We start from the raw sequence: 23318 nt of genomic DNA, 5'->3' as shown, positions 1-23318 counted from the left end.
TGAAACGCAGGAATGGCATGTAGTCGACGCTGACCGCCTCTCTGTTCCCTTGCAGGCTGAAGTATTTACTGCTGAGTATCGCCCTGCTCAGCTTGTATCGTCTTTGGGACACACTAAAAGACAAGTGTACGATCAATCTATAGAAAGACGTGGCTGGTTTTTAGCGCCAGATGATGTTCTTGTTGCCACAGAGAGAGAACAGACTCACCTGGGAGCACAGAGCGGTTGGACACTAAAACTGAGGTGTTTTTGTCTAGAAGAGCCTTTCACTGCCAAACTCTCCACCAGTCTCTTCCACGTCTGGTCATCGAGCTGCCGCCTGCATCTCTGGGCTTCAGTCTCACACAGCCTCCGCCAGCACCTGCGGCATCCCAGACCTTCGAATGCGGCCTGAATCTCCAGCGTCAGTCTCTCCTGGCTCCAGTTACCGGCATGTTCCTCGCTCATCTCATCCAGCAAACCGTCCTTCAACTCTGCTCCGGTCCAGACGAACGTCTCGGGTGATCCTACGGCAAGCTTCCCCACAGCTGGTAGCGAAGCATCCGACCAGGACATCAAGTCGAAGAAGTCAGCCAGGCCGTCCAAAGAGTCAGTCACAGTTTTAGACGCTTTTCGCTCGGTACTGGCTCCTGAACAAGTCCCAATTAATGACAGTGGTGTTCTTGGATGTTTGTGCGTCAGGTTGGAGGACGGCGAGGCGTCAAACGCCGTTAAACCGTTTCTCCTGCAGCTTAACTTATTCTTTACATGCTGCTTTGACACATTCGGACTGATCTTCTGCTTCCCCTGTTTGACATTCACATCACCATGGGGGATTGATGGCTCCTTCTGCAGCCCACAAAACTTCACTGTGTCCAGCAAAAGCTCCAGGTTGGCGTACAGAAGAGGAACGCCTCTTCTCCAACTCTCAGCGAGAAGTCTCAGGAGCTCGTTTATTTCCGTTTCAGGCCAGGATGGACACTGTTGAGCAAAAACAGGAGGAACCGACTGATCAGCTGCATTCTTTTCAGAACTGTGTGCAGAACACGAGTTGGTGAAAGGTATAAATACTCGCCTTCAGATGATTCAGTAGAAACGGCAAGGTTGCAGGTTGGAGACCCAACATAAAAGCAGAGCAGCCTGAAAGAACCTGCAAGTCTGAGCTGCCGCCCCTTTCAGACACATTTACATCTGGATGGGGAAATCAAGAAAACCTTGTAAAATGCACTGGAGTTTGAGATCATTCGATTCACCAGATAGTGGTTAAAAACACTTACTCTGAGACCTTCCTCTGCTCTGCACCCAGACTTGCAGCTGCAGCAGGCAGCGTCGGACGTCTCCATTGGAGAGTCTGAGGAGGCAGCTGATGTCCTCTGCATCCACTTGCACTTTCTCAGCCAGACACACCAGCTGCAGGTAACTACAGACACTTGCCTTTTGGTGGATAAGAATACGTCCATTTACTCTCCCATTTTGCTTTTCTGAAGAGGCGCTCTCAACAACGAGGCTCCGTCATATCTTGAAGAGCAGATCAGACTTAAAACTTGATATAACTTAGAGCTGAGGCTCCTTCAAGTCACAGCGGTCTATTTTCTAGTAAAGCTGCTATCAGTTTAGATCTTTATTGCACTAAACGTCTCTCCTTTTGTCACTCCATATATTCACACATCATTAACATTATGTGTAGTTTGGACGCTGTCCTCTCTGTACATTCCTGCAGACGCTGGTTTTTCTTTTTCCCCCCTCATCCCCTTTGCTCTGTGGGACTGTAGCACAATACAAATAAATAATATGTATATATATATCAAATATAAAGATAATAAGCTTCATGCTTGGTTGTTGTTTATGCCAGCATCTAATCGGGGGCTGTCAGGAACAAATACGCCAGAAAAGTTTCCAGCTGGATCCATAAACAAATAAAATACAAATGAGATATAGTATGACTTACTGCAGATGGGCGTTTGTAAATTATTTCTTCCAGGCGACAGTCAAACCTCTTTCTGAACGAGGGATCTGAGGAAGACAGATTACACTGATCACAGCTTCTTGTCAACCGTCTTCGTCATCTGTGGATGTGTTTACCATTTGTGGTCAGGACAACGGGTCTTTTGGTGGTCGTCATGAAAGCCTTGATGGCGGCAAGGAATCCGACATCATCATCAAATATGACATCAACCTGAGGAAGCAGGAAGATGGTTGCAAGCGGATCCGCTGCGCATAAACACAGATTTGGAGTTTTAAATCCGCGAGCTGGAACGGCAGTGCGGTGTTTACCTCTTCAAACAGAATCAGCGATGTGGCCGTCTTTTTGTTCTGGGGCGGTGTTTGATCTGAGCCAAGTGATGAGACGTCCAGTGTTTTCTTGCCTGTCTTTTCAGGTGGCAGCGGGCCACCAAAGTGGCAGCGATCTATCTTGGCCTTCATCTTGAAGTAATGCGTCAAGTTGGCTGTGGCCGACTTGGTTTTTACTTTCCGAGCTGAGCATCTCAAGCTCCGTGTGGCCGTCTTTCTTGAAATAGAAGCAGTTTTCGGGACTGCAGTTTTACCTGTTAAAAGAAATGAATGCAAATAAGCCGTGAGTCCTTCACTGCTGTCCAACTCTAAAACGATAAGATTACCAGAAGAGTGGTTTGTACCAGGTAGGAGCTCAGATTTATTTGTGCTGCTCGTGTTGTAGAGGTTGACGTAAGCTGGTTTCAGAGACTCTTTCCCTGAAGCCTCCACTAGGTGGGACTGGGTAGCCTCCTTCAGTTGGGACAGAACGTGGCGGCCACTACGCTGGGAGGCACAGTTCACCTCGAATACCTTTCATTACAATTCAGAAAGGACAAAAAAAAATACAGAAGGAATGACTCCACTCATTCAGAGCCTGATCACAACGTGGTCCTGGAAATATTAAGATTACTGAAAGTTACAGCATTTTATACATAGGAGGAGAAAAATATTTGTTTTCCCGAGAATGGAAACATGAGTATCTCAAGAGTAGAAGGTATAAAATTATATTTAAAAAGTACAACAAAATAGTAGTTACATATTAATAATGAATTTCCAATATAACACCATCAATAAAAATGTAAATGCAAGTTGAATGAACATGATTCTACGTTTGATTTTTGTCCTTTGCCAAAAGCTGCCCAAACACTTTGCAATAGATTTGTGAGTAAGTTGTCAAACAGTTTAATATAACTACATCTTGGAGTGACTGCATGACAATTAAAAAAAAAGCGGTTTCGGGAGGAATTTGTGTGGACTGAACTTTTAAACGTTACATGGTGAATAAAAACAGATATTGACGACAAAACAGCATTATTGTTTGGAAGTGAATCTGTGAACCCTTCATTTCATATAATAGAACACGGTTTGAGAATTAATCATACAGAGAACATAAAAAAACTATTGGATTATTTCTTTGTTCTCACAATTCCTCTTGGGAAGAATTTATTTTTAGGGTACAAACATTTGAAGGTCAGTTGAGATGGTGGAAAAACAGGAATAGGACCTTTATTTCTACCCCCAAAATTCCTACCTTGAAGCCAAACTCCTGAGCACAGGCGTACACTGAGGCAGTCTTGCCCACACCAGGAGGTCCTGTAATCAGCATGGCGCTACACAGAGGCTCCTCTCGGTCATCTTCAGACCCAGCCTCACCCTGAAAGTCTCCACAGTCCCAGGAGTCTACACAGGAAGACAGTCAACACTGCTCCCATCAAAAGAGAAACAATAAATCCCTTGATGATGTGGGCATGTGAGAAGCAGCAAACGTTTGACTCAGAGATCAAAACAAAACAAAAGGACAGTTCATACCATTGCGGTTTTCTTCTTTCGTTTCCTCGGGTCTTCTCCTGTTGTCACGATCGGCTCGAAGCTTCCATCTTTTCAACCAACTGAAACCAAGAGAAACACATGTTGCTTTGCTTTAAACGTCAATACATAATTCATACATTGATGTTCTGTAATTATATAAAAAAAAATCACCTGTGTAATTTAGTCAGTGAGGCAGAATTACCAGTAACATCACTTGAATGCCGAGGACTGTATTTTTCTGTCCAGAGTCTATCTTCAATATTGAACACTAGACATGAATCAAAGAAAAATATTTTCATTTAAAAAGCCTGAAGTGACAATTCTAAAAAAACAAAACAAAAACAACAACAACAGCAGCAGAAAAGGTTGAGAAGCTCTACCTTTTTGAAAGCTGTCTGAGGTTTTGGAAGTCGGTTTGTCCAGCTCGCTGTGATTCGTCCCTCCAGCCTTCCGTTCACATTTGTACACGAGGCCTGCTGAGATCTCGCTTCGCGCCTTCAGTCTGTGGGAGCGACTCAGCTTGCTGCTCCGGGGCTGCTTCTTCTCGAGAGGGGCGGGACTGTTGTGAACATCCTGCGCTGACAGGTGACAGTGACCCCAACCATCATCACCCACTGCAGGCAGACCCGGCCTCAGACGCTTCGGTACCCTGGGAGAGATTTCATTCAGCTGTTTTCTTTTCTCGCCGATGGGCTGCTGCCAGACGTCTCCTGCTTCGAAGAGGAAAGACGGCAAAAACCAATCATGAGGAAAATTAGATCCTAAAGGAGTAAAGGTTGTGAGTAAAGCCAAAAAAATAATGATTTTTTTTGTGATACTAGTTGGATTTTCTGTATTGATAGTTATGCATCATAGTTCAAATTTTATATTTTCAGCAATAAAATGTCCAAATTGGAGTCTGTGAGAGAATAAAACAATGGAATAATGTCATGAAAGTTGTGGAGTAAAATATCCCTTTATTCTCAGTGTGTGAACTTTACATGTTCTCCATGTGAGTTTATGGTGTTTAATTGTCAGCAGCACATTTGTGTTCCTCAAAAGTGAAACAAATTAGAAAAGAGCATCTAAATACTGTAATTAATTTGAGTCGATTTGAGAGCACCAGTTTCTACCATTTCTGACTTATAGTAGTTTATTGGGAAAAGTAATTATAAATCTTTAAAAGAATACTGTATTTATTGACTATGATCAGTCAACAGTGAGTCATGTGAATTGAATTCTGACTACAACTCTGAATTAGTCATTTGTGCAGCAAATCTCAATTCAATATATTTTTATTAGATGCAACTTCCTCTTCATTTGTACCACATTTGTTGCAAACCCAGGCAATTGTTAAATGAGGCATATTCATGAAGTTTAAATTGTATTCTACATTGATTGTGTCATTTAACATCTAGTTCCAGTCCCGGTTTGGCTTGGGGACCTGTTTGTGCAGAGTTGCTCTCCTTGTGCATGGGTGCATACTCGGATTTCATCTTACAGTGCAAAAACGTGTTTATGGCTAATTGATGACTCTAAATAGTCTATATGTGTAAACAGAAGTGCGTGGTTGCGTATCTTTCTATGTTTGGCCTATGGTACACTGGTGACCTGTCTCGAGTGAATCCAGCCTCCGACAACCTTTAGATGGATAAAGGGTTGTAATTGAAGTTTAAATGCCTAATAATGCAACACAGCTGTACATGTAAATATATTCACATTATTGCTGCTCAATTTGTATGTTATAAAGGAGGGGGCCTCAAACTCCTGTCCCAGGGGCAACATCTGACCCTCCCTACTTTTGGCCCCTGACTTGATGTTACACTGTTAAATTCTATCCTTAAAAAAACCAAAAAAAAAACCAGTCATGAACAGAAAGTAAATATTTGCCGATATTTTTTCGTCTCCACGAGCAGAAAAAAAATCGATTGTGCATACTTTTTTTGTTAAATATAAAAAAAATATGGACATGAGTCCTTTCACATATCTAGCCAGAAAGGAGAAGCTATATATTTGTTCATTGACTGAACGTTTTCTGTTTTTTTTTTTATTATTATTTTATTATTTCTCTACGTAGAATTCACTGCTTTACAAGGGAATTATAAAAAAAAATAAACATTAAACATGATAATTAAGCAAGGCGTATAAAGGACAATAAATAAAGTGAATGCTTTATGATAAATGTAATAAAATAAGAAAAATAAATCTATTTCAAGCCTGTGAGTAAATCTGAGCTGCGTTTGGACTCTAAAGAAGAAGCTTTTGTAGGATAATGGTGGGAGTGAAGCAAACATTTGGACGAGTGCGTGACCTTACCCAATAATAATAATAAAGTAAAATGTTTTATGTTCCAGTGTGTGTCTCACCGTGCTGCGGCCGAGGTCCTGCTCTCCTCTGCAGGGAGCTGAAAGCTGCTCGGACTGGAAAAGCTGGATGGATTTCTGATTGGATTTCTTGCAGGCGGCTGTGCAGAGCTGAGGGCGGATGCTGATCCTGTCCTCTCTGGAGGGAAAAATCAGCACTGGCTGTCTCCAGAGAGGGACTCCGAGGAGGGAACGCCGCTTTACCAATCGACTCCACATCACAGCTTCGTTTCATACGGGGGAAAATTGGAGCAATATTCGCGCATTTCTTCTGCCTTCCCTCTTGCACCTCCGGGCAAACTTCAGCTGCTGACGAGGAGTTTTCTTCATCATCGTTGCTGCTGTCAGATAGAAATATCACTTCGCAGCTCGGAGGCTTCGCCTTTAAACGCCGCATTGCTCGCGTCTTCGTTCAGTTTGAATTAAGACAGTGAACTTCTAAGAAAACCTGGGGGCATTTTGAGTTTGGCGCTCGGCTCTCACGTATAACGTTAACGTGACGTCATTTGTGCGACGATAACTCTTAACGTTTAATAAAAAATAAGAATATCTTTGTCATTGTAACATAGGTGCAACGTTTAATCTTTTTCACATTTCCCTTGCTAACCAAAAAGTAAGATACAAATACCGGTATAATAACCGGAATTCTGTAGCATTTAAACTGTTTTGATCATTGTGAGCGCATTTTGATGACGTCAAATGACAGTAAAACGTGTTTGTTTACAAAAGATACATTATTTTATGTAGCTGCATGTATATATGTGCGTGTTTGTTTATTTATCTTGAAAAAAACATGAATTTATTCATTCTACTATTTAGATCAGAATAGATATTTTTGTTACAGTTTTATACAATGCACATGTTAGTTAGAGAATAAGATAACGCCTATCCCACCTTTTGATGTCACTGATGTAAAACATGAACAGAATTAATGTTTTGATTCTTGAAATGAGATGACTGACCCTCCTCCAGGTTAAGTTCTTTAGGAGTGCATGTGACATCTTGGTTTCAGAAACTGGACCTCCATGTTAACAGGAGTTGTCAGTATATAATCTATTGCAAAGAAATGCATTTTGCTCACCCAAGGGGACACTTGGGAACCTCATATGGGCCTCTGCACATCCAATCAGACTGCTTGGAAGCCCCCTGACTCAATGAAAAAAACTGACAATTTTCATTGACCACACCGTCATTATACTTTTTATGAATTCATATTTTGTCATTTAAGTTTTGCTTCCAAATATGATTTTAGTTGTGGCATTTTATTGTATGTTTGGTGGTGCTTGTACAACTCTAGAAACAACTGGATGATTTAGTTTAGTAGGGAAGAAGGCATCCATAAGTAGGGACCAGATTTATCAGGTCAAATCAATTTTCATTTGATCAGGATTTTCCAAAAATTGTTAAGTCATATTAATAAAGTTCCAAATGTTGTTTAATATGACACATTGAGTGATTTAAGAATTCATTTTTATAGTTTCTCAGGTATGGAATGTGTCTGGATAGAGTCCGAGTTGGGGTTGTTCCTGCACTTACACTGCAGGATTTTCTCTGCATATTGGTTTCCTCCCAGTTTGAACCAGTGAATGTGAAGATCTTTCGAAAAGTAAACAAATGCGCATTTACATGTACTTTTAGAATCGATATGTGCAATTGCCTGGACTCCAGGTTAGCTGACTCTTGGCTCCAATTAGCTCTTGAAGAAATCATTGGCTTAGGTATTCACACACTTCTTCCACCCTGCACTGCAAATGTTTACACGTGTTCAATAAAAATATGAAGTTATCTGGCGTGCGATATTCAGACTGTCTATTGTTACGATTTCGATGACGATCAGAACACATTTTATAACCAACTTATGCAGAAACCCAAGTAATGGCAAAGGGTTGACATTTTTTAAACAAATGCATATACGTCATCCTTTAACTCCTTATTTTGTGTTTTTTTTGTACGACAGCAAGACCATTTGTTCAGGTTGAAGCCAAAACCTGTGTTTTGAAATATTTTTATCTGGAAATAAACAAATATCAAGATTTAAGAAGCTCCAACTTCGACATTTGTGTTCTGTGTTCCGAGTCCCCCCCCCCCCCCCCCCCCAACTCAGGTTAAAATCTTTGTAAAGTTGACAACCATTTCTTTCTGGAGTCACAGGAAGTTTGTTTTAAGTTTTGACTGTAGAAATGAGTGAGTCCTTCTGTCTCGTAATTTGAAAACCAACATCAGCTCTATGAATGGTATCAAGAAGCTCAAGTTCCAGATGCTGGTGAATCTTGCCTGTGACTGAACCCTCATACTACAGAAGTCCTGGAGTTCAACGCAACACCAATGACCCAGAGTCCCAAATAGCACTCACCAAAAGTTGCTGTCTTGGCACTTTAAGTGTACAGTTCTATTTGCAAAACAAGAAAGAGGAGCAACGATCAATAACTACTCAAACATAGCAGCCATAATTATAAGGTCAAATGTATTTTATTTCTTTAAATATAAAAATCCCCTTAGCCAGTGAGTATAGTCCACAACTTTTAAGAGGGTGTTTGGACAATAATGGTGAATATGTGTCCCCCTTTCTTCACAAATTCAGAAATCCTCTGTATTCATGGGTGGAGGGAAAAAAATATATTGTGAATTTGGTTGTCCACAGAGGGATTCTGACAAATAATGACCAGTGATGATCACCAGTTTATCCACACACTACAAAACGCAACTACTGCTTTTGTTTTAATAAAGTTATGGAATGGAAAAAAAAAAAAAAACTACAGTAAAATAAAAAATACTGAACTAAAGAGACTGATGAAAAATATTCCCCTTTGGCATAAACTGCACCTATAATTGAAAAAAAACATTTGATTTGGACCTGAACAGCATCGGTCCTATAAAACAGCATATTGCTTTGAGAGAAGAATTGCAATCTGTTAATGACTAGATCCAGAACGGGGCGCAACTAAACATTTGATGTGATTATACATATACACATTTTTGTCAGCTCAAACGACACCTCAAAACATAGCGAGTATACAACATTTTCAGACCATGAAGTGAAGACAAACTCCAGGTGCTGGCATACGAAAATGACCCGACTTTGCTCCCTGCATCACGTTAAGAGTATCATGCAAAGCATCAAAGTGTTGCTGGTCGTTATGGAAAAACAATCAGAAAAGTTGATTTCCCTGGTTTTCCTTGAGCTATTGTATATGCAGGCCGAAAGGCTTCGGGGTGATGAAGTAGGAGTTTTATCCTGGACCTAAATCTTGTCCAGAGTCCAAACGTACAAAATACCACTACTGTCACACCAGAATGACCTGCTATCCATTCTGGGGTATGACACAAGCTTTGCAGACTTCATATGCTCTCCACATTAAAGTCAAATGAAGACTTTTCTTTGACTGTAACGTTGTTGAAACTATGGCCCTTCAAATCAAGTGTCACCCGCAATGGTGAAATCAAACCCGCCGGAGTTTCTCCACTCGCCAAAGTGGACAAGCTGCATCTAATATTTGGTGCAGCGTGAAATTTTTTTTTTTTCCATTGTTTTTTTTTTTAATTGACAATTTCAAGATAAGCTTTCTAAATACAAAAACACCAAGTGCTAAAATAATCAACTAAAAGGATAACTTTTCAACAAGGTTATTGTGTCTGTGTACAAATCGTAGTTTTAACGGTCGTCTCGATGCAGCCGTCTATCACAACGACACAGCGGAGGCCGTTGTGCCAGTCAGTTTGTTCACTCTCGCACCGAGCGACAGATACTTCCGTGGCTCCTACAAAATGCATATTAAGTAGGCTCAACTCACATGATCCAGTCCTCAAAATTCCTGGTTTGTGGAGGTTTGGGTTATTTCACTTTTTATATTGTTCATATTTGGTTCAGTTCTCAAGTTCCGTAAACTTGCTAACCTTGTGTACTAGTCAGTATCATGTGAGAAGGTCTGCCGACCACGTCGCCCACCTACCTACAGTAAGCACCAAAGGGTTGATAAAGTCCATTGAAGAAGAAATAGAACAAAAACAAAGAAAAGAAAAAACAAATCAGTATCCCGTCCTTCCAGCCTGACATCAGTCCGTTAGCGCACTTTTTGTCCTCTTGCCCTGCTTCCCTCCACCGGAGGGGACGGCGATGCCGTTGCAGGTTCCCGCCGAAGCCAGGATCTGGTCCGGCTGCTCCTCCTCCGCGTCCGGAAGCTCCTGCTGCATCTGTCGGAGTTGGGCCATCGCACGGTCGATGGTGGCCGTGCTCACCAGGTTGAAGTCGTGCATGCTGACGAGGTGCAGGAGGAAGTTGCGGCAGAGGTTGCGTCGGATGATGTGAGCACCGCGATACTCCACGAAAAGCATGATAGCCTGATTCATCTGGTTGTCTGCTATGAAGCTGGAGGGGGGGAAATAATGTCTGTTTCATCAGATAGAAAAAAAAAAAAAAAAAGTTTCACAAACTAAACACATCTGTGACAAACTACACAAAATGTCTGCCTTCAGTTCAGATACTGTCAACAAATCAATGCTGGTGCCTGCGGTTTCTTCTCTTTTTAGCCTTTACACCAGAGTTTCACTACAGTGATGAGTGCGATTAGGTGGCTAAACAATTACATTTCCCTTGGTAGCACATAAGCTGTGGCAATACTATTGCAGCGATGCCACATTTAACTCAAACGTTTGGAACGCTGGCTGCTTCTCCCACCCACTCTGAGAAGAGAACACAGCTCATTCACAACGATGACCTGGCAGGATATACTTCCACTTCCAGGAACAGCGAGGAATATGTCGAGTCCAAAAACACAAAGTGACCACCTGCATGGCATAATGTGCTTTGGTATCTGTTAAAATCTGATTGTTGTTGTTGGAGATCTCTTCTTGATCAGTAATATGTCCCCATATCTGGGGATGAGGCCCCGTAAGTGAAAAAAGTTTTTCATCTCTCACTCACTGATTCCACTTCTTGGTGGAGGAGAGCTCCAATGAGCCAATCAGAAACCGAAACATGAGCTACGTCATAGGGGTAATAGCGAGCTTTGACCAGTGGTATGGATTTGGGGCAATAAACTTTGAATACAACTTCTTTGAATGCCAGAGACCTATGTGAAATTGTTGATTGTATTAAAGGTCTCGTATTGTACAAACACTGAGTGGGGTTGTTTATTTAATCTGCATCAGCAGCTTTTCAGATGCAGAACAATCGGTTGATCGAGTTGTTTTTACTAATTGTTTATGCGTCTTCCACCCAGTGGCCATCAGGGATGAGATACTTAAAACTCAGTCAGTCGGATTCTTCTGTGAGAAAACATTGCAGGATTTTGTTATATAATCTTGAGTGAACACACTTGTATGTAAATTCTTCCAATTCTCAGGGTATGGAAACATGATTCATCTCAGTCCAGCGTTTTGCCAATATACAATATTACATCTGTTGATAAAGATACATTTGTGATATATTGTGATTAGTTTTATGGTTTTAAACTAATTGACAAGCTTTTCCATGTTCAGAAACTTCCTTGCTCAAGACACTATATGTTGGTACACATTGGCGTCACTACAACTCCTGAACCACTAGTTTTTTTTTTACACATAAGTGCAAACAGCTTTCACATGAAGTCAACAATACCTTTCTGATCATTGAGATCATTGAGATAACCAATCAGGTTAGAGAATAACTGAATATGTTTATTACAATAATCAACTTGTGCTGCAACATTGAACAGGTCTCGTTTTACGGCCGTAGCTTTTAATATTTTTGTAGATGAGAGAGAATGCTCCTTATTACTCATCCCGACACCCATTATACTCTTCATGTGTATATTTCCCAGATTTTTTTGTTACCCCTAAAAATAAGAGAAACATGCCGAGAGCTTGCACATGTGTTACAATAGTGGTTCCCAACCTTTCTGTCCTCAGGCTGCGATCCACATCTGGGATCTTTTATTACAAAAAACATTATGGTGTCAAGTCAAACACCAGTGGACACAAACCATTCTCAACATACAAAAGCCAAACTATGAGCATTTTTCCAGGTCTGCTCTCGATTCCAGAAAGTGTCATATTGTGGTTTTCTTTGACATTTTGATCTGATTTTCATGGCCCTGAAGCTGGAAAAGGATGAGAAGCCTGGATGATCTCTTGACCTCAAAGGATCCAAGACACCAGGTTGCAAAACCATCTAAAAGATTGACACGCCATCAGTACGAGCAGACCGACATGAGTATTGTATAAGACAACAGCTGTGTCCGCATTGTAACACCAGGCTTCAAGAAGTGAGTCAAACTCTACGTCAACCTCAAACTTTGTGGTCTTTTAACAAACTAGCTGCTCTGAGCCGTTTGACTTTGATTTCGCTCATGCATGTCAACAGTTTACTCCCAGATACTTAAATCAAGATATCTTCCTTCATCATTCACATTGATAGGCGTTTGTTTTCAAATTAAGCAGAAAGCAGCAAGCAATTCAACACTGAAGCTGCATTTCTCAGTTTTGACCCAATTGATGAGAAAGACAATACATTTAACCAATGCCTAAAAAAAAGACAGACTCGTATGCTTTCCTCATAGTTCAACACCACATTGCAATGCTCCAACTCCTGTTATTTGCACGTGTGTCTGATGAATCCAACATACCCGTGCTTCATGACGTGGAGGTTCCACAGCTTCATCACCTCCTTCTCTCCCTCGTTAACATCCGTGAACTCATCCAGTTGCTGCAAGTTCCAAAACAAGTGAAATTCATCAAGATTCCTGTGCACATATCAAATGCACGTATGCAGAAATTAGCAAAACTGAACAAAATGTAACAGATTTTGAGGGCAGGACTGATCTTTGCAGTGTAAGCAGAGGTGATCAGAGATGAGTGAGAGAATCAATATTAAAGTGACAATAGGTGATAAAAAAAAAAAAAAAAAAAAAAAATTGTCCATTCACGTAAGAGCAAGCTTTAACACTGTTAAATGTAAGCAAGAGCTCCTTTAAGTTCTAAAAGCAAACAGAGGCAAAACAAAGAAGTTCTCTTTGGTTATAAAACATTGAAATCATGATTCTCCAGCTTGTCATCTATTTCACTCCCTTTCTTTGAAATTATTCACAAATGTTATTGTGCACTGTCGCACCTCCCACAGTCAGCACCTGTGTCTTATGTATTGTTTTTATGTATTATTCTTGTATTTCTTTCTTAATGCATTGTTTTTATAGCTTTGTTGTAAAGCACTTTGGGTACCTCTGGGTTATTGTAAAGGACTATATAAATAAAATTTGATTGATTGATTGATTGGATGGTCATTTTAAACACTGTCGTTTCTTGCTTCAGTACATCATGTTGCGACCAAACTGAAAAGGAGACTTTACACCTCAAGGGGTTTATTCGAGTAAATTAACTTTAACAGTAAAACATTGTAGCTGGAAGTCGTGGTTTTGGTCCAGACCAAAGTACCGCGAAAACTTTTCCCCCTTTCACTATTGGTTCATGTGTTAACGCATTCGTCCAATATACTTAACAGTCAGAAAGCTAAAAGAAATCAGCGACAACTCGGGGCACAAGGGATTTAGGCTCCAATATCCCTCAAAATGTCCACAAGTGAGATTAATTAAAAGAAATACAGCTTCTCACTGTGGCAGTTTTCTCTCGGAGCCACTCGGGATCCCTCTCATCCTCGCTGTCTACGTCCATCTCCTGGGGCCGCAGGGGCATGCAGCTGTCACTGTGGAAGTAGAGGCGGTTGTGTCCGCTGACGTAGGTCCTCTGCTGCTCCAGCTCTCCGTCCTCAGACTCCAGAAACTCAGACAGACTTGGTTTGGTCCTCTTGGGCCTATCAAAAGACAATGAAAAGTTCATCATACAGGCCAAATATTCCGTTATTAATAGAAGACTTGTTAGATGTCACAGGTCCAAAAAACAAACAAAAAAGAAAAAGTGAACCATCAAAGGAACGGATTTAGGTTAAACATCATTTTCAACAGTTATAGTCTCTTCCGGGTCAAGATCATTTCTGTACAGCGTCAAGACCTGTAAATGTGAACGTAGCCTTTATTACATTTACCTGCAAACCAGTATGTGAGTGACGGCAGTCCTCTTAACTGGACCATTGCGGCTGAATGCGAAGCCTGGCTGGCTGTGGATGTCCTGAGGGTTTCCAACGTACGAGCCATCGTAGCACTCATTGATGGACACGTCTATTCTGGCTCCTTTGGGGTGAGGCTGTAGATAAGATGGGGGGGGGGGAGCATGCTCAGACAAAGTCTGAAAGAAGTTGAAGCTAGTAGAAAAGGGACCCCATAGTAATTCTGCTCTCTGGACAGTTGGAGCAAAGTGTCATGTTAACAAGCCATCCTACAGGATAAAAGAGTCGATGCACTGAGGAGACGAGCTCGTCTGACATTTCCCTTTCTCGTGTAATCCTTTTCACCCTGAACATCCTCTGAAGTTTACATTTTCAACACATCTCTATTTGCAAAATGTCTCAGAAGGCCTGAAGCGACACAATTTCTGGGGATTGTTGATCATATTTTGGAGAAAGAATTAAATTCAGAGTGGGCTTTTGTTTACATTTCAGCACGATGGGAGTACTAGATTGACATTATGTTACGATATTCATATTTGGTGGATTCTTATGAACGAAATGCACTCAAGAAACGCGACACTGATTTGTATTGAATTGTTTTTCCAGACAAGGACCAAAGTTAGGAAATGCCAGACTAACGATTTGCGTTTTTCACAGAATTATTGCTTATTATATCATAAAATGAACATCGTCATAATTTTGTAGAGAAAGCAAGCTGTCAAACAAGGTATAATACGCATATAGTGAGAAATATGAAATCCCCTGGATTACTGGGTTAGCAAAATGCAATCCAAGCCCTCCATGATCGGGGAAGACGGTCCTCAAGGGGTTAAAAACAACAACATAACCTGAGTGGCAATAGCAGAGAAGATTTAAACTTTTTTTCAAGACTGCAGTCCACATGCTCAGCTCTACTGCTCAGCCTACAAATGCATGTTCCTTATGAAGGAGGCGTCATGTGAAAGACAAATAATCAAGTTTTTATGCCAAACATTGTTGCAAAGAAGAAATAATCCACTAAACACAAGTACTGTATAAGTTTTAGTTTCATATAGTGATGTGTTGTGGTTTACTCAGCAACTCTTTGGAAATGTTTTTTTTTTCCTGAAAGCCTGAACATAGAAGGCATCTCAATCCCTGCCAATCACCTACTTTATTATTAATCTTCAATCTGGCACAACCACTGAGTCTACATCTCTGCTGCTATTTAGACAAGCTACTCCGGTAGCTACTGAATGCTGCCCTGTGGGTGGCGTGTAGCTCTGTGTGAGAGTATAATGAGCAGTAACGAATATATTTCAGAACATCTGCACAGTAGCCACTTCAGATGCACCCTTCCTACAATCAGAGCAAACCACAACCACGCCACCCCGATGATTAAGTCTCACACATGGCTTTCAGCTTCACAACCTACTTGTTAAAACCTGTTGTTTTTTTGCTGCCTGTTAAAGTCGCACCAAGTCGAGAATTTTCCCCTAAAAAGAGCTGCACAATGAAATACAGACAACCATGCAACCACGGACAGGCTTGTGACCCAATTCAGAAAAACGACTGCAAATATAAAAGACGAAACACAATAGATAAAATCGATTTTGTACGTTTTTAGAAGGAGGCATGTTATCAAAGCTGAACTTCATTGTCATTTTTATATCCTGTTTCAATAGTGACAAAACTAATGAAATAGTATTTATGCCAGGCCTGTAGTGCAAGGTAGCACCTTTATTAAAAAATATACTGAACACAGCAAGGAAAACTTGAAGGATGCATATGAAACACTCCCCGTTATTCAAGATGACGGAGGATTAGCAGAAGTTGTTCAAGTCAGAAAAAGCACAGGAGCTTCTGGAGCTTCAACACGAATGTAATCTACACTGCACTGTTGTTGAATGGCAGCGTTGGTGCATGCAGGCTAAGTGGGACTGAATAACATTTATCAGTTTCATCCACTCTGGGACCTGGCTTAAAAAAATATGACTAAAATGACAGATTTGTGTAGATGGAACATCTATTCAATAAAAGACGTACGCAGATACAACAAAATCAGTGTCTACAAAGCTAAGAAAACAGCCTTTGCTTGGTTTAGCGTGCTACTATATTACATTAGAGAAAGCAATGACATGACGTTTGGTGGCGTCGTATATGAAGCTTCCTGACGGCCATAACCAAACTTCCTTCCACGCCGATCTTGACCAGTCGGTAGGCGCGGAGGTCAGCTGACCCACGAAAACGGTACGGCATCCACACGAGCAAATAAGGACTCACACATTTAGTCTCTTACCACATAGTTGAAGATGAAGCGGGAGTGGGAGAGTTTGAGGTGTTTGAGCAGGCTGTAGAGTTTGCTGCAGTTCAGAGTGCACCAGGGACAGTGTAGGTCATCTCTTGCCTCCGTCTGCTGCCGCGTGTTATTGTTATACAGGAACTGAACAAAAGCAGACCAGAGAATTACCGGGACGTAAAGCAGAGAGGCTCAACCCAATACTGACGGAAATGAATGACTTAACAGGATAACATAATGACACAAGTTACTGTCACATTTTGATGCCCGACAGTCAAACGAGGTGACAATTAACGATGGGGCTCAAAATGTGTCAGTAATTATAAAAGAAGATACACAACATTTTTTACTACGAAGCCTTTGGTTTTGGCTTTACAGCAACCTCACCAAAAGATGCTTGATCAGTTTCCCGGTATCAGATTATTTCCTTACTGTTGTGTGGTGTACCTGATAAAATATACGTAGCTTCTGTCGCGGCTCACATGGGACCTGCTCTTTCCTCGTTTGAATGTCTGTGCTGACTGACTCTTTCACTGCTGTCAGGAACAGATGGAAAAGTTCATTCTTGGTGAGTCAGCAAATGACAACTTGAGTGGATTTTAAAACATTCAACGGGTATTTGGAAGACAAAATAAAGACAAACAGTAACATTTATAAACAAACAAAAAAACAAAAACAAATTGCAAACAACATATCAAGCGTCAGCACAAGACTGTTGATAAAGCCCCTTTCAGACATGGCAGCTCCAACATCGTCAATTCTTGATTTACTTGGTGACATTTATGCCATTGAAACATAATGCAGGCCATTTCAACATGTCTGCATCGACAAACACAAACGCCTCGTCTCCACATTGTGTTTTAAGACTTGCCGCTTAAGTATTCATACCACGAGTGCAGGCAAGAGTCTTGACCTGAACAACTGAACTTCTCAGATGTTTCTGTAGTTTTACATACAGTGTAATCCATCTTATTCCTGGCGCAGACCTGACTGGTCTTGTCGTTCTCATGCCTGCGCCACCTCACTGTGATTCAAAGCATCAGGGATGCGGCGTTTCAAAACCTTTGCGCAGCTTGCCAATAACATCCAGCATGTTATGATCACCAAGCTACATGAACAGCCGACTGGATTAAGCATGTTCCTCTGAGTTCTGTGGCTCCCTTCATGCTGTAGTTAGTCAGGAGCTGAACAAATGGTCAAACTTTTTTAATAACATTTTTTTAAAATCACAACATGCGTGTCTGCACTTTTGTGGATTGAAGCGCATGTCTGAAAGGGACTCAACAGTGATGAGTCACACGGTGCCTTTTTGCCAGATTCAGTCACGAATAGACCTTCCCACACCAACGTCACAGTGGGAGCAAAATCCACAGACGCACTCAACTTTGCTCAGACAATCTGTTTATGAAGTGTATCATTGCTTGATCAAAGACACTTTTACAGGACTACTAATAAAATTACCCCCCCCTCATTTGTTGGTGTTTTCTTCCTCTGGCTTTTAGATGCAATCCAACGTATAATTGTTGAGAAATCATAGAAAACATTTTTACAAAACATTGGGTAAAACCAGCTACATCACAGCCCATTTCTACATCAATCATCTTCATACTGCCCTGCTTTGTATATGGACTTACTCATGAGGGCAGTTCGGTGGTTGCTGGTCCTGGTCTCCATGTGACTGCAGCTGTCCGAGTTGCGTGTGGCAAGAGGTTTGGCCACAGGAGCCGTGGACTTTCCACTAGTATCACCTGTCCAACGCAGCGTGAACTGCAATGTGGGTCCCTGAGAAAATGTCTCAAAAGGTGGCAGTCTCTGTAGGGATATCACACAGAACAGGGGGAACGGTCAGATTTATCATTAGAAAACACAAAAAACAACCAGATTACAGATCGTCGGTAGTAGAAAGGTATTTTTTTTTTCATTTGTCTTCAATTAATAAATAGTTTTATGGACTATATAAACACTACAATTACCAAAATACTAATTCTTGAAACTATAACAGTGATATTACAAAGATACTAATCACATGCAGACAAACAAAAGCAGAAAAGAAAATGGGTCAGGGTTCTTCTGGTTCCTGGAAAAGCCTCCAGAGTCAAACTTAAGAGAATGATAATTTCCCCAAAGCATCTTGGTACTTTCCACAAAATGTTTGTTCATGAAAACTATAAATATACAAGTGTGAAACACTGGAACTTTAAACAAAACTAAAGGTACAACATTTGGTTATTTGACAAGTTCCTATAAGTGAACTAAACAAACGTTCAGCTGACGCGTTTCTACGGCCCGCCTACCTTTCCATCAAGAATGGTTTCCCACGTGGCTCGCTTCTTACTGACTGGGCTGTCCTCCATGCCTTGCATGGACACCTCGTACTCCCCGTCCAAAAGCTGCAGTCTCCTATAATTAACAGCTCAAGTTATTTTGCATAGAAACGCAATTTGACAAATACCATCGCGAAAACTGACCTATTCTTATCGAAGACAGTCATCTGTGCAACGTATGTCTCTGTGGTCTCTCCTTCCTCCCTGTGGGATGAACTTCTCTTTTTTCTAGTCGGAGTCTCTACAACATCTTCAAATAAAGAGACAATTTCAAAAGCACAAGAGTGAGACTCAACATTTCTGCAACATACAGAGTGCCGCATCTCCAAATGACAAATCATTCATCAGTACAATACATAAAACGCAATTTCAACGGGGCTGTCGTACCAATGTTCTCATTGGCCTCGCCATTGACCAGACCGTTTGTTTCTCTTCTGCCTGTACGTGACACCCTGAACAGAAGCGAGTACGACTTCACCATGTGGCTGTTGCTGGGCTCAAACTCGTTGCTGGAGACCAGTAAGGAAGGGTAGGAGCCAGTCTTGGTTTGGTTACTGTCAGGATTCAAAGGCACCTGCTTTTTACCTGTAGGCACTTGCTTTATGGGACAACTGACATCCTGCAAAACAATAAACAGACAATAAATCAATCAATCAATCAACGAAGTACTAATGGGTGGCAACTGGCAAGGGATTGAGTCAACAATGATTTACTTTACCTTGCGTTTTTTATGGCAGACTTTGACAAGTAGCACCTCTAAAGACACGGAATTCTGTTCATTTTCGGAATTTTGAGATGGCTTTTCTGCATGGAAACAGAGTTTGTCAACTGAGTACACATAACAACTTCTCTCATTATCATGCATTACTATCTACCATGGCATGAAAGTCACATTTTCCATCAGAGCAGGGAAGATTTAATTTGACGTCGTCAATAAAGACACAATTACCATTGTGTTGTTCCTTGTGACCCAGATGTGTATCTGAACTCATTTTATGACTAATTAATGCAAAAAAAAAAACCCCAAAGAAATTCTGTAAAACTCCAAAGAGTTAACACTTTACTGTGCAGAGCAGTTCAAATGTTTAACATGATAGGAGCTGGTTTTTCTTTTGGGGAAAACGCAACACAGTCAGCGTTTGACTACAAAGTAAACCAAATTTTGTCTGCAGATTCTCACTGAAATAAAGAATTTGTGCTTACCGTCCTTATGGAAGAACCCAGTGAAAGTTAACTGTAAATGTGAAGACAAGCTGAAATAACAAAAGAAAAAGGCTCAGGTGAAATGAGTGTCAGGGCACGGGTGTGGGGGCGTCTGTTAATTTGGACAGTATTAAACAAAGCCACAACATCAAGAATCATAAATTGTGTCTGTAAGATTTGATTTCATTGCTGATTTAATGGGAAAAAAAAGCAGAGGTGTCAACTCTTGTATGGCCGAGTTACCTTGGAGAATCCTGCTCTCCTTTCATTTTTTCCACTGTCTGCAACATGTCGTCCACTTTGAACGCTTTCCTGCAAAAATGGTTTGAGGGTCATGGGTCAAAAACATTTCACGAAGGCTGGCAGGTACGAATCGACTTCTAAAGCATGAGACACACTTTCAATCATCCTGCATACCTTTTGGCGTGTGTTCTACCATTTCTGTGAGACATGAAGGTGAGCGTCCTGTGCAAAAATATTGGCTGAAACAGAAGTGAAAACATTAGTCACTGATCTTAAGTGACTTGCCAGGTAAATGGTAAAAACATTGAAAGTCTTTCACTTACTGCAATCAAGTTCCTTGTGCGCAGAAATCTGTATATCTGAGTTGGTTCTAGACACCAAAAAAAGTAAAAGTTTAGACATGATCGCATAATACATGCACAACATCTCATAAGTGAAATGACAGAGTTCTCTGCAACAAAAACATTGAGGGCAAGTAAAATAATGTTGTGACAGAAATAAATGGATTGACATTATAGGACACATATGAGAACACAACATTTTCAGCCTAAATTATCTTTACTCAACCTTGTGCTAAAGAGCAGCCAATACAAATCTAAACGGTGAAATTTTGCCGCAGCTGCACATTTTTCTATGGATTGATTTCTATCGACTGATCTCTGTTTGTCAGACCTTGAAGGGATCAAGACATATCTATGAGGTAGTAAAGTTATGCACCATCTATAAAGTTTATAAACATTATTTTCGGATCTCAAACATTTCCCCCAGTGAGAATCTACTCGAAATCTTGTTAGCGAGTGTAAATGAAATGGGTTACTCTGGAATTTGTTTACACCAAGGAAATTTAACACATTTTAGTTCAGACTCAAACTTTTAACCATACTTTAATCTGACAGATAGCTGCTTCTTTCTTTCTTCTTTGTATATTTTATTTTAAATGAAGAGAAATATGTTCCATCTAAAAACTAAATTTAAACAAATACTGACAACAGCTTTTTGTTTTCTTGGCTACCATTTTTCATAAACTCACATCTCAAGCCATAATGCCCCTGAGTAGAATAACTTGCAACAATGAAGTAAGTTTTTGATATAAGCATGGCTGTTATTTATTTTTTCTTTTGAGTTACATTGCTGTCAACTCATATTTAATATTCTTGACATCTGAGTAATACATTTAAATAATTCGTTTATCTGTGAAGTAACTATAGTCAATGTAATTGTGCAAGTTTACACTATCCAAAGTCCTTTTTTTTAGATCGATGTATGAATCCTGTTTTATAAATCAAAATGCTGCAGATTTATACTCATTCCTCCACCATCCCATTTGTCGGGGTGCATGTGAATCATGGTCTTGTGTTCACATTTGCAAACAGATTTACAAATCAGTCCTGTCGACATGGTTGCGGTCTGATAGATAAAACACCCACGAACTAATCAAAATAAGCATGAAACATTTTTTTTTTTTGCCTGGTATTAATATTAAACACTGCTTAACTGGAGAAGCGAACATCAATTTGGGAATCACAGCAGAAATCAGACACTGATGGCAAAATAAGAAACAATCAGATAAGGCGGTGTGCCTTTTTGAAGCATGGACGAGTTTGAAAACACAGAAAGGTTTGAGTAAAAAGTAACGAGCGGAGCTGTCTCACTTTCAAAGGCCTGCAGGAACAGCTCATGGTCGGCCTGGATCTGCTCCATCTTCGGCTTCTTCACAGAATTCATCATTGCTGGTGAGGCTGGGTACACGGCGCCGTTAGCTTTGCAACTCGCCCCACTCATAATATGACCTGAGTTCTACGAGTGAGACAAACATATAAAGGGGAAATCAATTATCAAAGAAGTGGCTGGCAGTCCAACAAGTTAGCTTAGCCGGCGTTAGCAGGGGAGCTACCTAGCTCAACTAACAGCACAATGCTATCACTTATTTTGTATTACAAGCCGATGGCAATTGCGCTCGTTAGAAGTGATGTTATTAACAGTCCAACAATCGGAGGCGGATTAGATTGCACCCACCCTGGCTGATGGCATTAATTAGTTGGCCTCGCTGCCTGTAGCACAGCCTGGCAGACTCAACAGAAGCCCATGAAGAGGAGGCGACGAGACGGCCGCTAGTTAGCTAGCGCTGCTAGCATGGCTCACTTGGAAACAAACCTCCGCGCACCTGAAAGTCACCCCGCATTCACCCGTCACAAATATCTCCCGATACCGCAGCCGGTTTGAGTATTTTTGCCCCCAATTCTTGATTATCAATGTGTGATTTATTGTCGATGTGGTTGCCTTCAATTTGTACTGAACAACAGAGCAGTGGACAGTTATCAGCCAATAGGAGAGCGGCTCAGAGAATCCGGCGCTCTAATTGGCTGCTGGCTTCCGGAGATGACATGCTCCCCGCTCTCGCTTTCTGCGATTTTGCGGGAAATCGAGTTTATCAGCATTCATATTAACACGGTCCCACAGCCACGGGTTTACCCCTCTCTGAAGGATTTACAGCTGGACAAACTGCCCTGCATGCCGCAATCAACCTCCAGTTCACTGTGTCAAAGACAGAAAGGACGTGAAAGACAATCAACAATAAATCTCCAGGTTCTGGGATGAATTCATACTGAGCAGAGATAAACATTTATGAGTGACGCTTCTGTAATCTGTAGACTGTATTTAGTGTTATTTATGCTAAGACATGCAACAAAATAAACAAAAAAATTAATTATCAAATAAAAAAAATGAAACAGGAATAAAAAGGATTAATAATCTCTATCCACAATCTCAGGAAATGTGTGAATACACATAGAAACAATGTCTACAAGATTATATATAGACTAGAAGTTAAATAAAGTCGGGTTCTGGTATTGTATAGTTTTACTGCGTGAACGTATCAATAATAGTTGTTCAGGAGAGGTGTAGTTGCTGGGTTTTTTTTTTAAAGAATTTGGGAAAAGTGTTCTATCTGTACCCATGGAAAACCCCCAAAATAAAAAAGTATAAAGAGTCGGTTTAGTCATGCTGTGCACTGTTGATAATAAGGTTCAAAGCTTAAACAATCACATCTACAAATATGCATTATTAAGCTTATTATCAATATAAAACAATTTGTCAGCATGGCACATCGG

General features: G+C 40.8%; 1 protein-coding gene across 3 annotated transcripts; it reads right to left on the bottom strand.

Moving 5' to 3' along the window:
- Positions 1-8588: 8588 nt before the first annotated feature.
- Positions 8589-22472, bottom strand: suz12b (SUZ12 polycomb repressive complex 2 subunit b). 3 transcript variants are annotated; one of them, XM_080515836.1, is made up of 17 exons: positions 22363-22472; positions 21861-22005; positions 20532-20578; positions 20383-20447; positions 20209-20277; positions 19966-20015; positions 19481-19566; positions 19150-19381; positions 18907-19012; positions 18733-18838; positions 18073-18250; positions 16886-16974; positions 16439-16582; positions 14140-14297; positions 13710-13908; positions 12728-12807; positions 8589-10512 (listed from the first exon to the last, which is right to left on the bottom strand). In XM_080515836.1, the coding sequence occupies exons 2-17, from the start codon at positions 21988-21990 to the stop codon at positions 10179-10181; spliced, it is 2073 nt and encodes a 690-aa protein (XP_080371962.1). In that variant the 5' UTR covers positions 21991-22005; positions 22363-22472; the 3' UTR covers positions 8589-10178. The 3 variants fall into 3 exon arrangements, with proteins under 3 accessions (XP_080371962.1, XP_080371960.1, XP_080371961.1); XM_080515834.1 differs by having other exon boundaries at positions 22225-22461; XM_080515835.1 differs by having other exon boundaries at positions 8589-10491; positions 22225-22461.
- Between the last annotated feature and the right edge of the window lie 846 nt (positions 22473-23318).

The sequence above is a fragment of the Blennius ocellaris genome (assembly GCF_963422515.1).
Source record: "Blennius ocellaris genome assembly, chromosome: 3".
NCBI lineage: Eukaryota > Metazoa > Chordata > Actinopteri > Blenniiformes > Blenniidae > Blennius > Blennius ocellaris.
This window is presented reverse-complemented; position numbering and strand designations above follow the sequence as displayed.

What these genes read in the sequence shown, in the direction of transcription:
- suz12b (XM_080515834.1), bottom strand. An exon ending in GGTAGAACACACGCCAAAAG is followed by an intron (nt 20,278 to 20,382) that starts GTATGCAGGATG and finishes CCATTTTTGCAG; the next exon opens with GAAAGCGTTCAAAGTGGACG. An exon ending in CTCCACGTCATGAAGCACGG is followed by an intron (nt 10,513 to 12,727) that starts GTATGTTGGATT and finishes CTGATGAAACAG; the next exon opens with ACATTATTTCCCCCCCTCCA.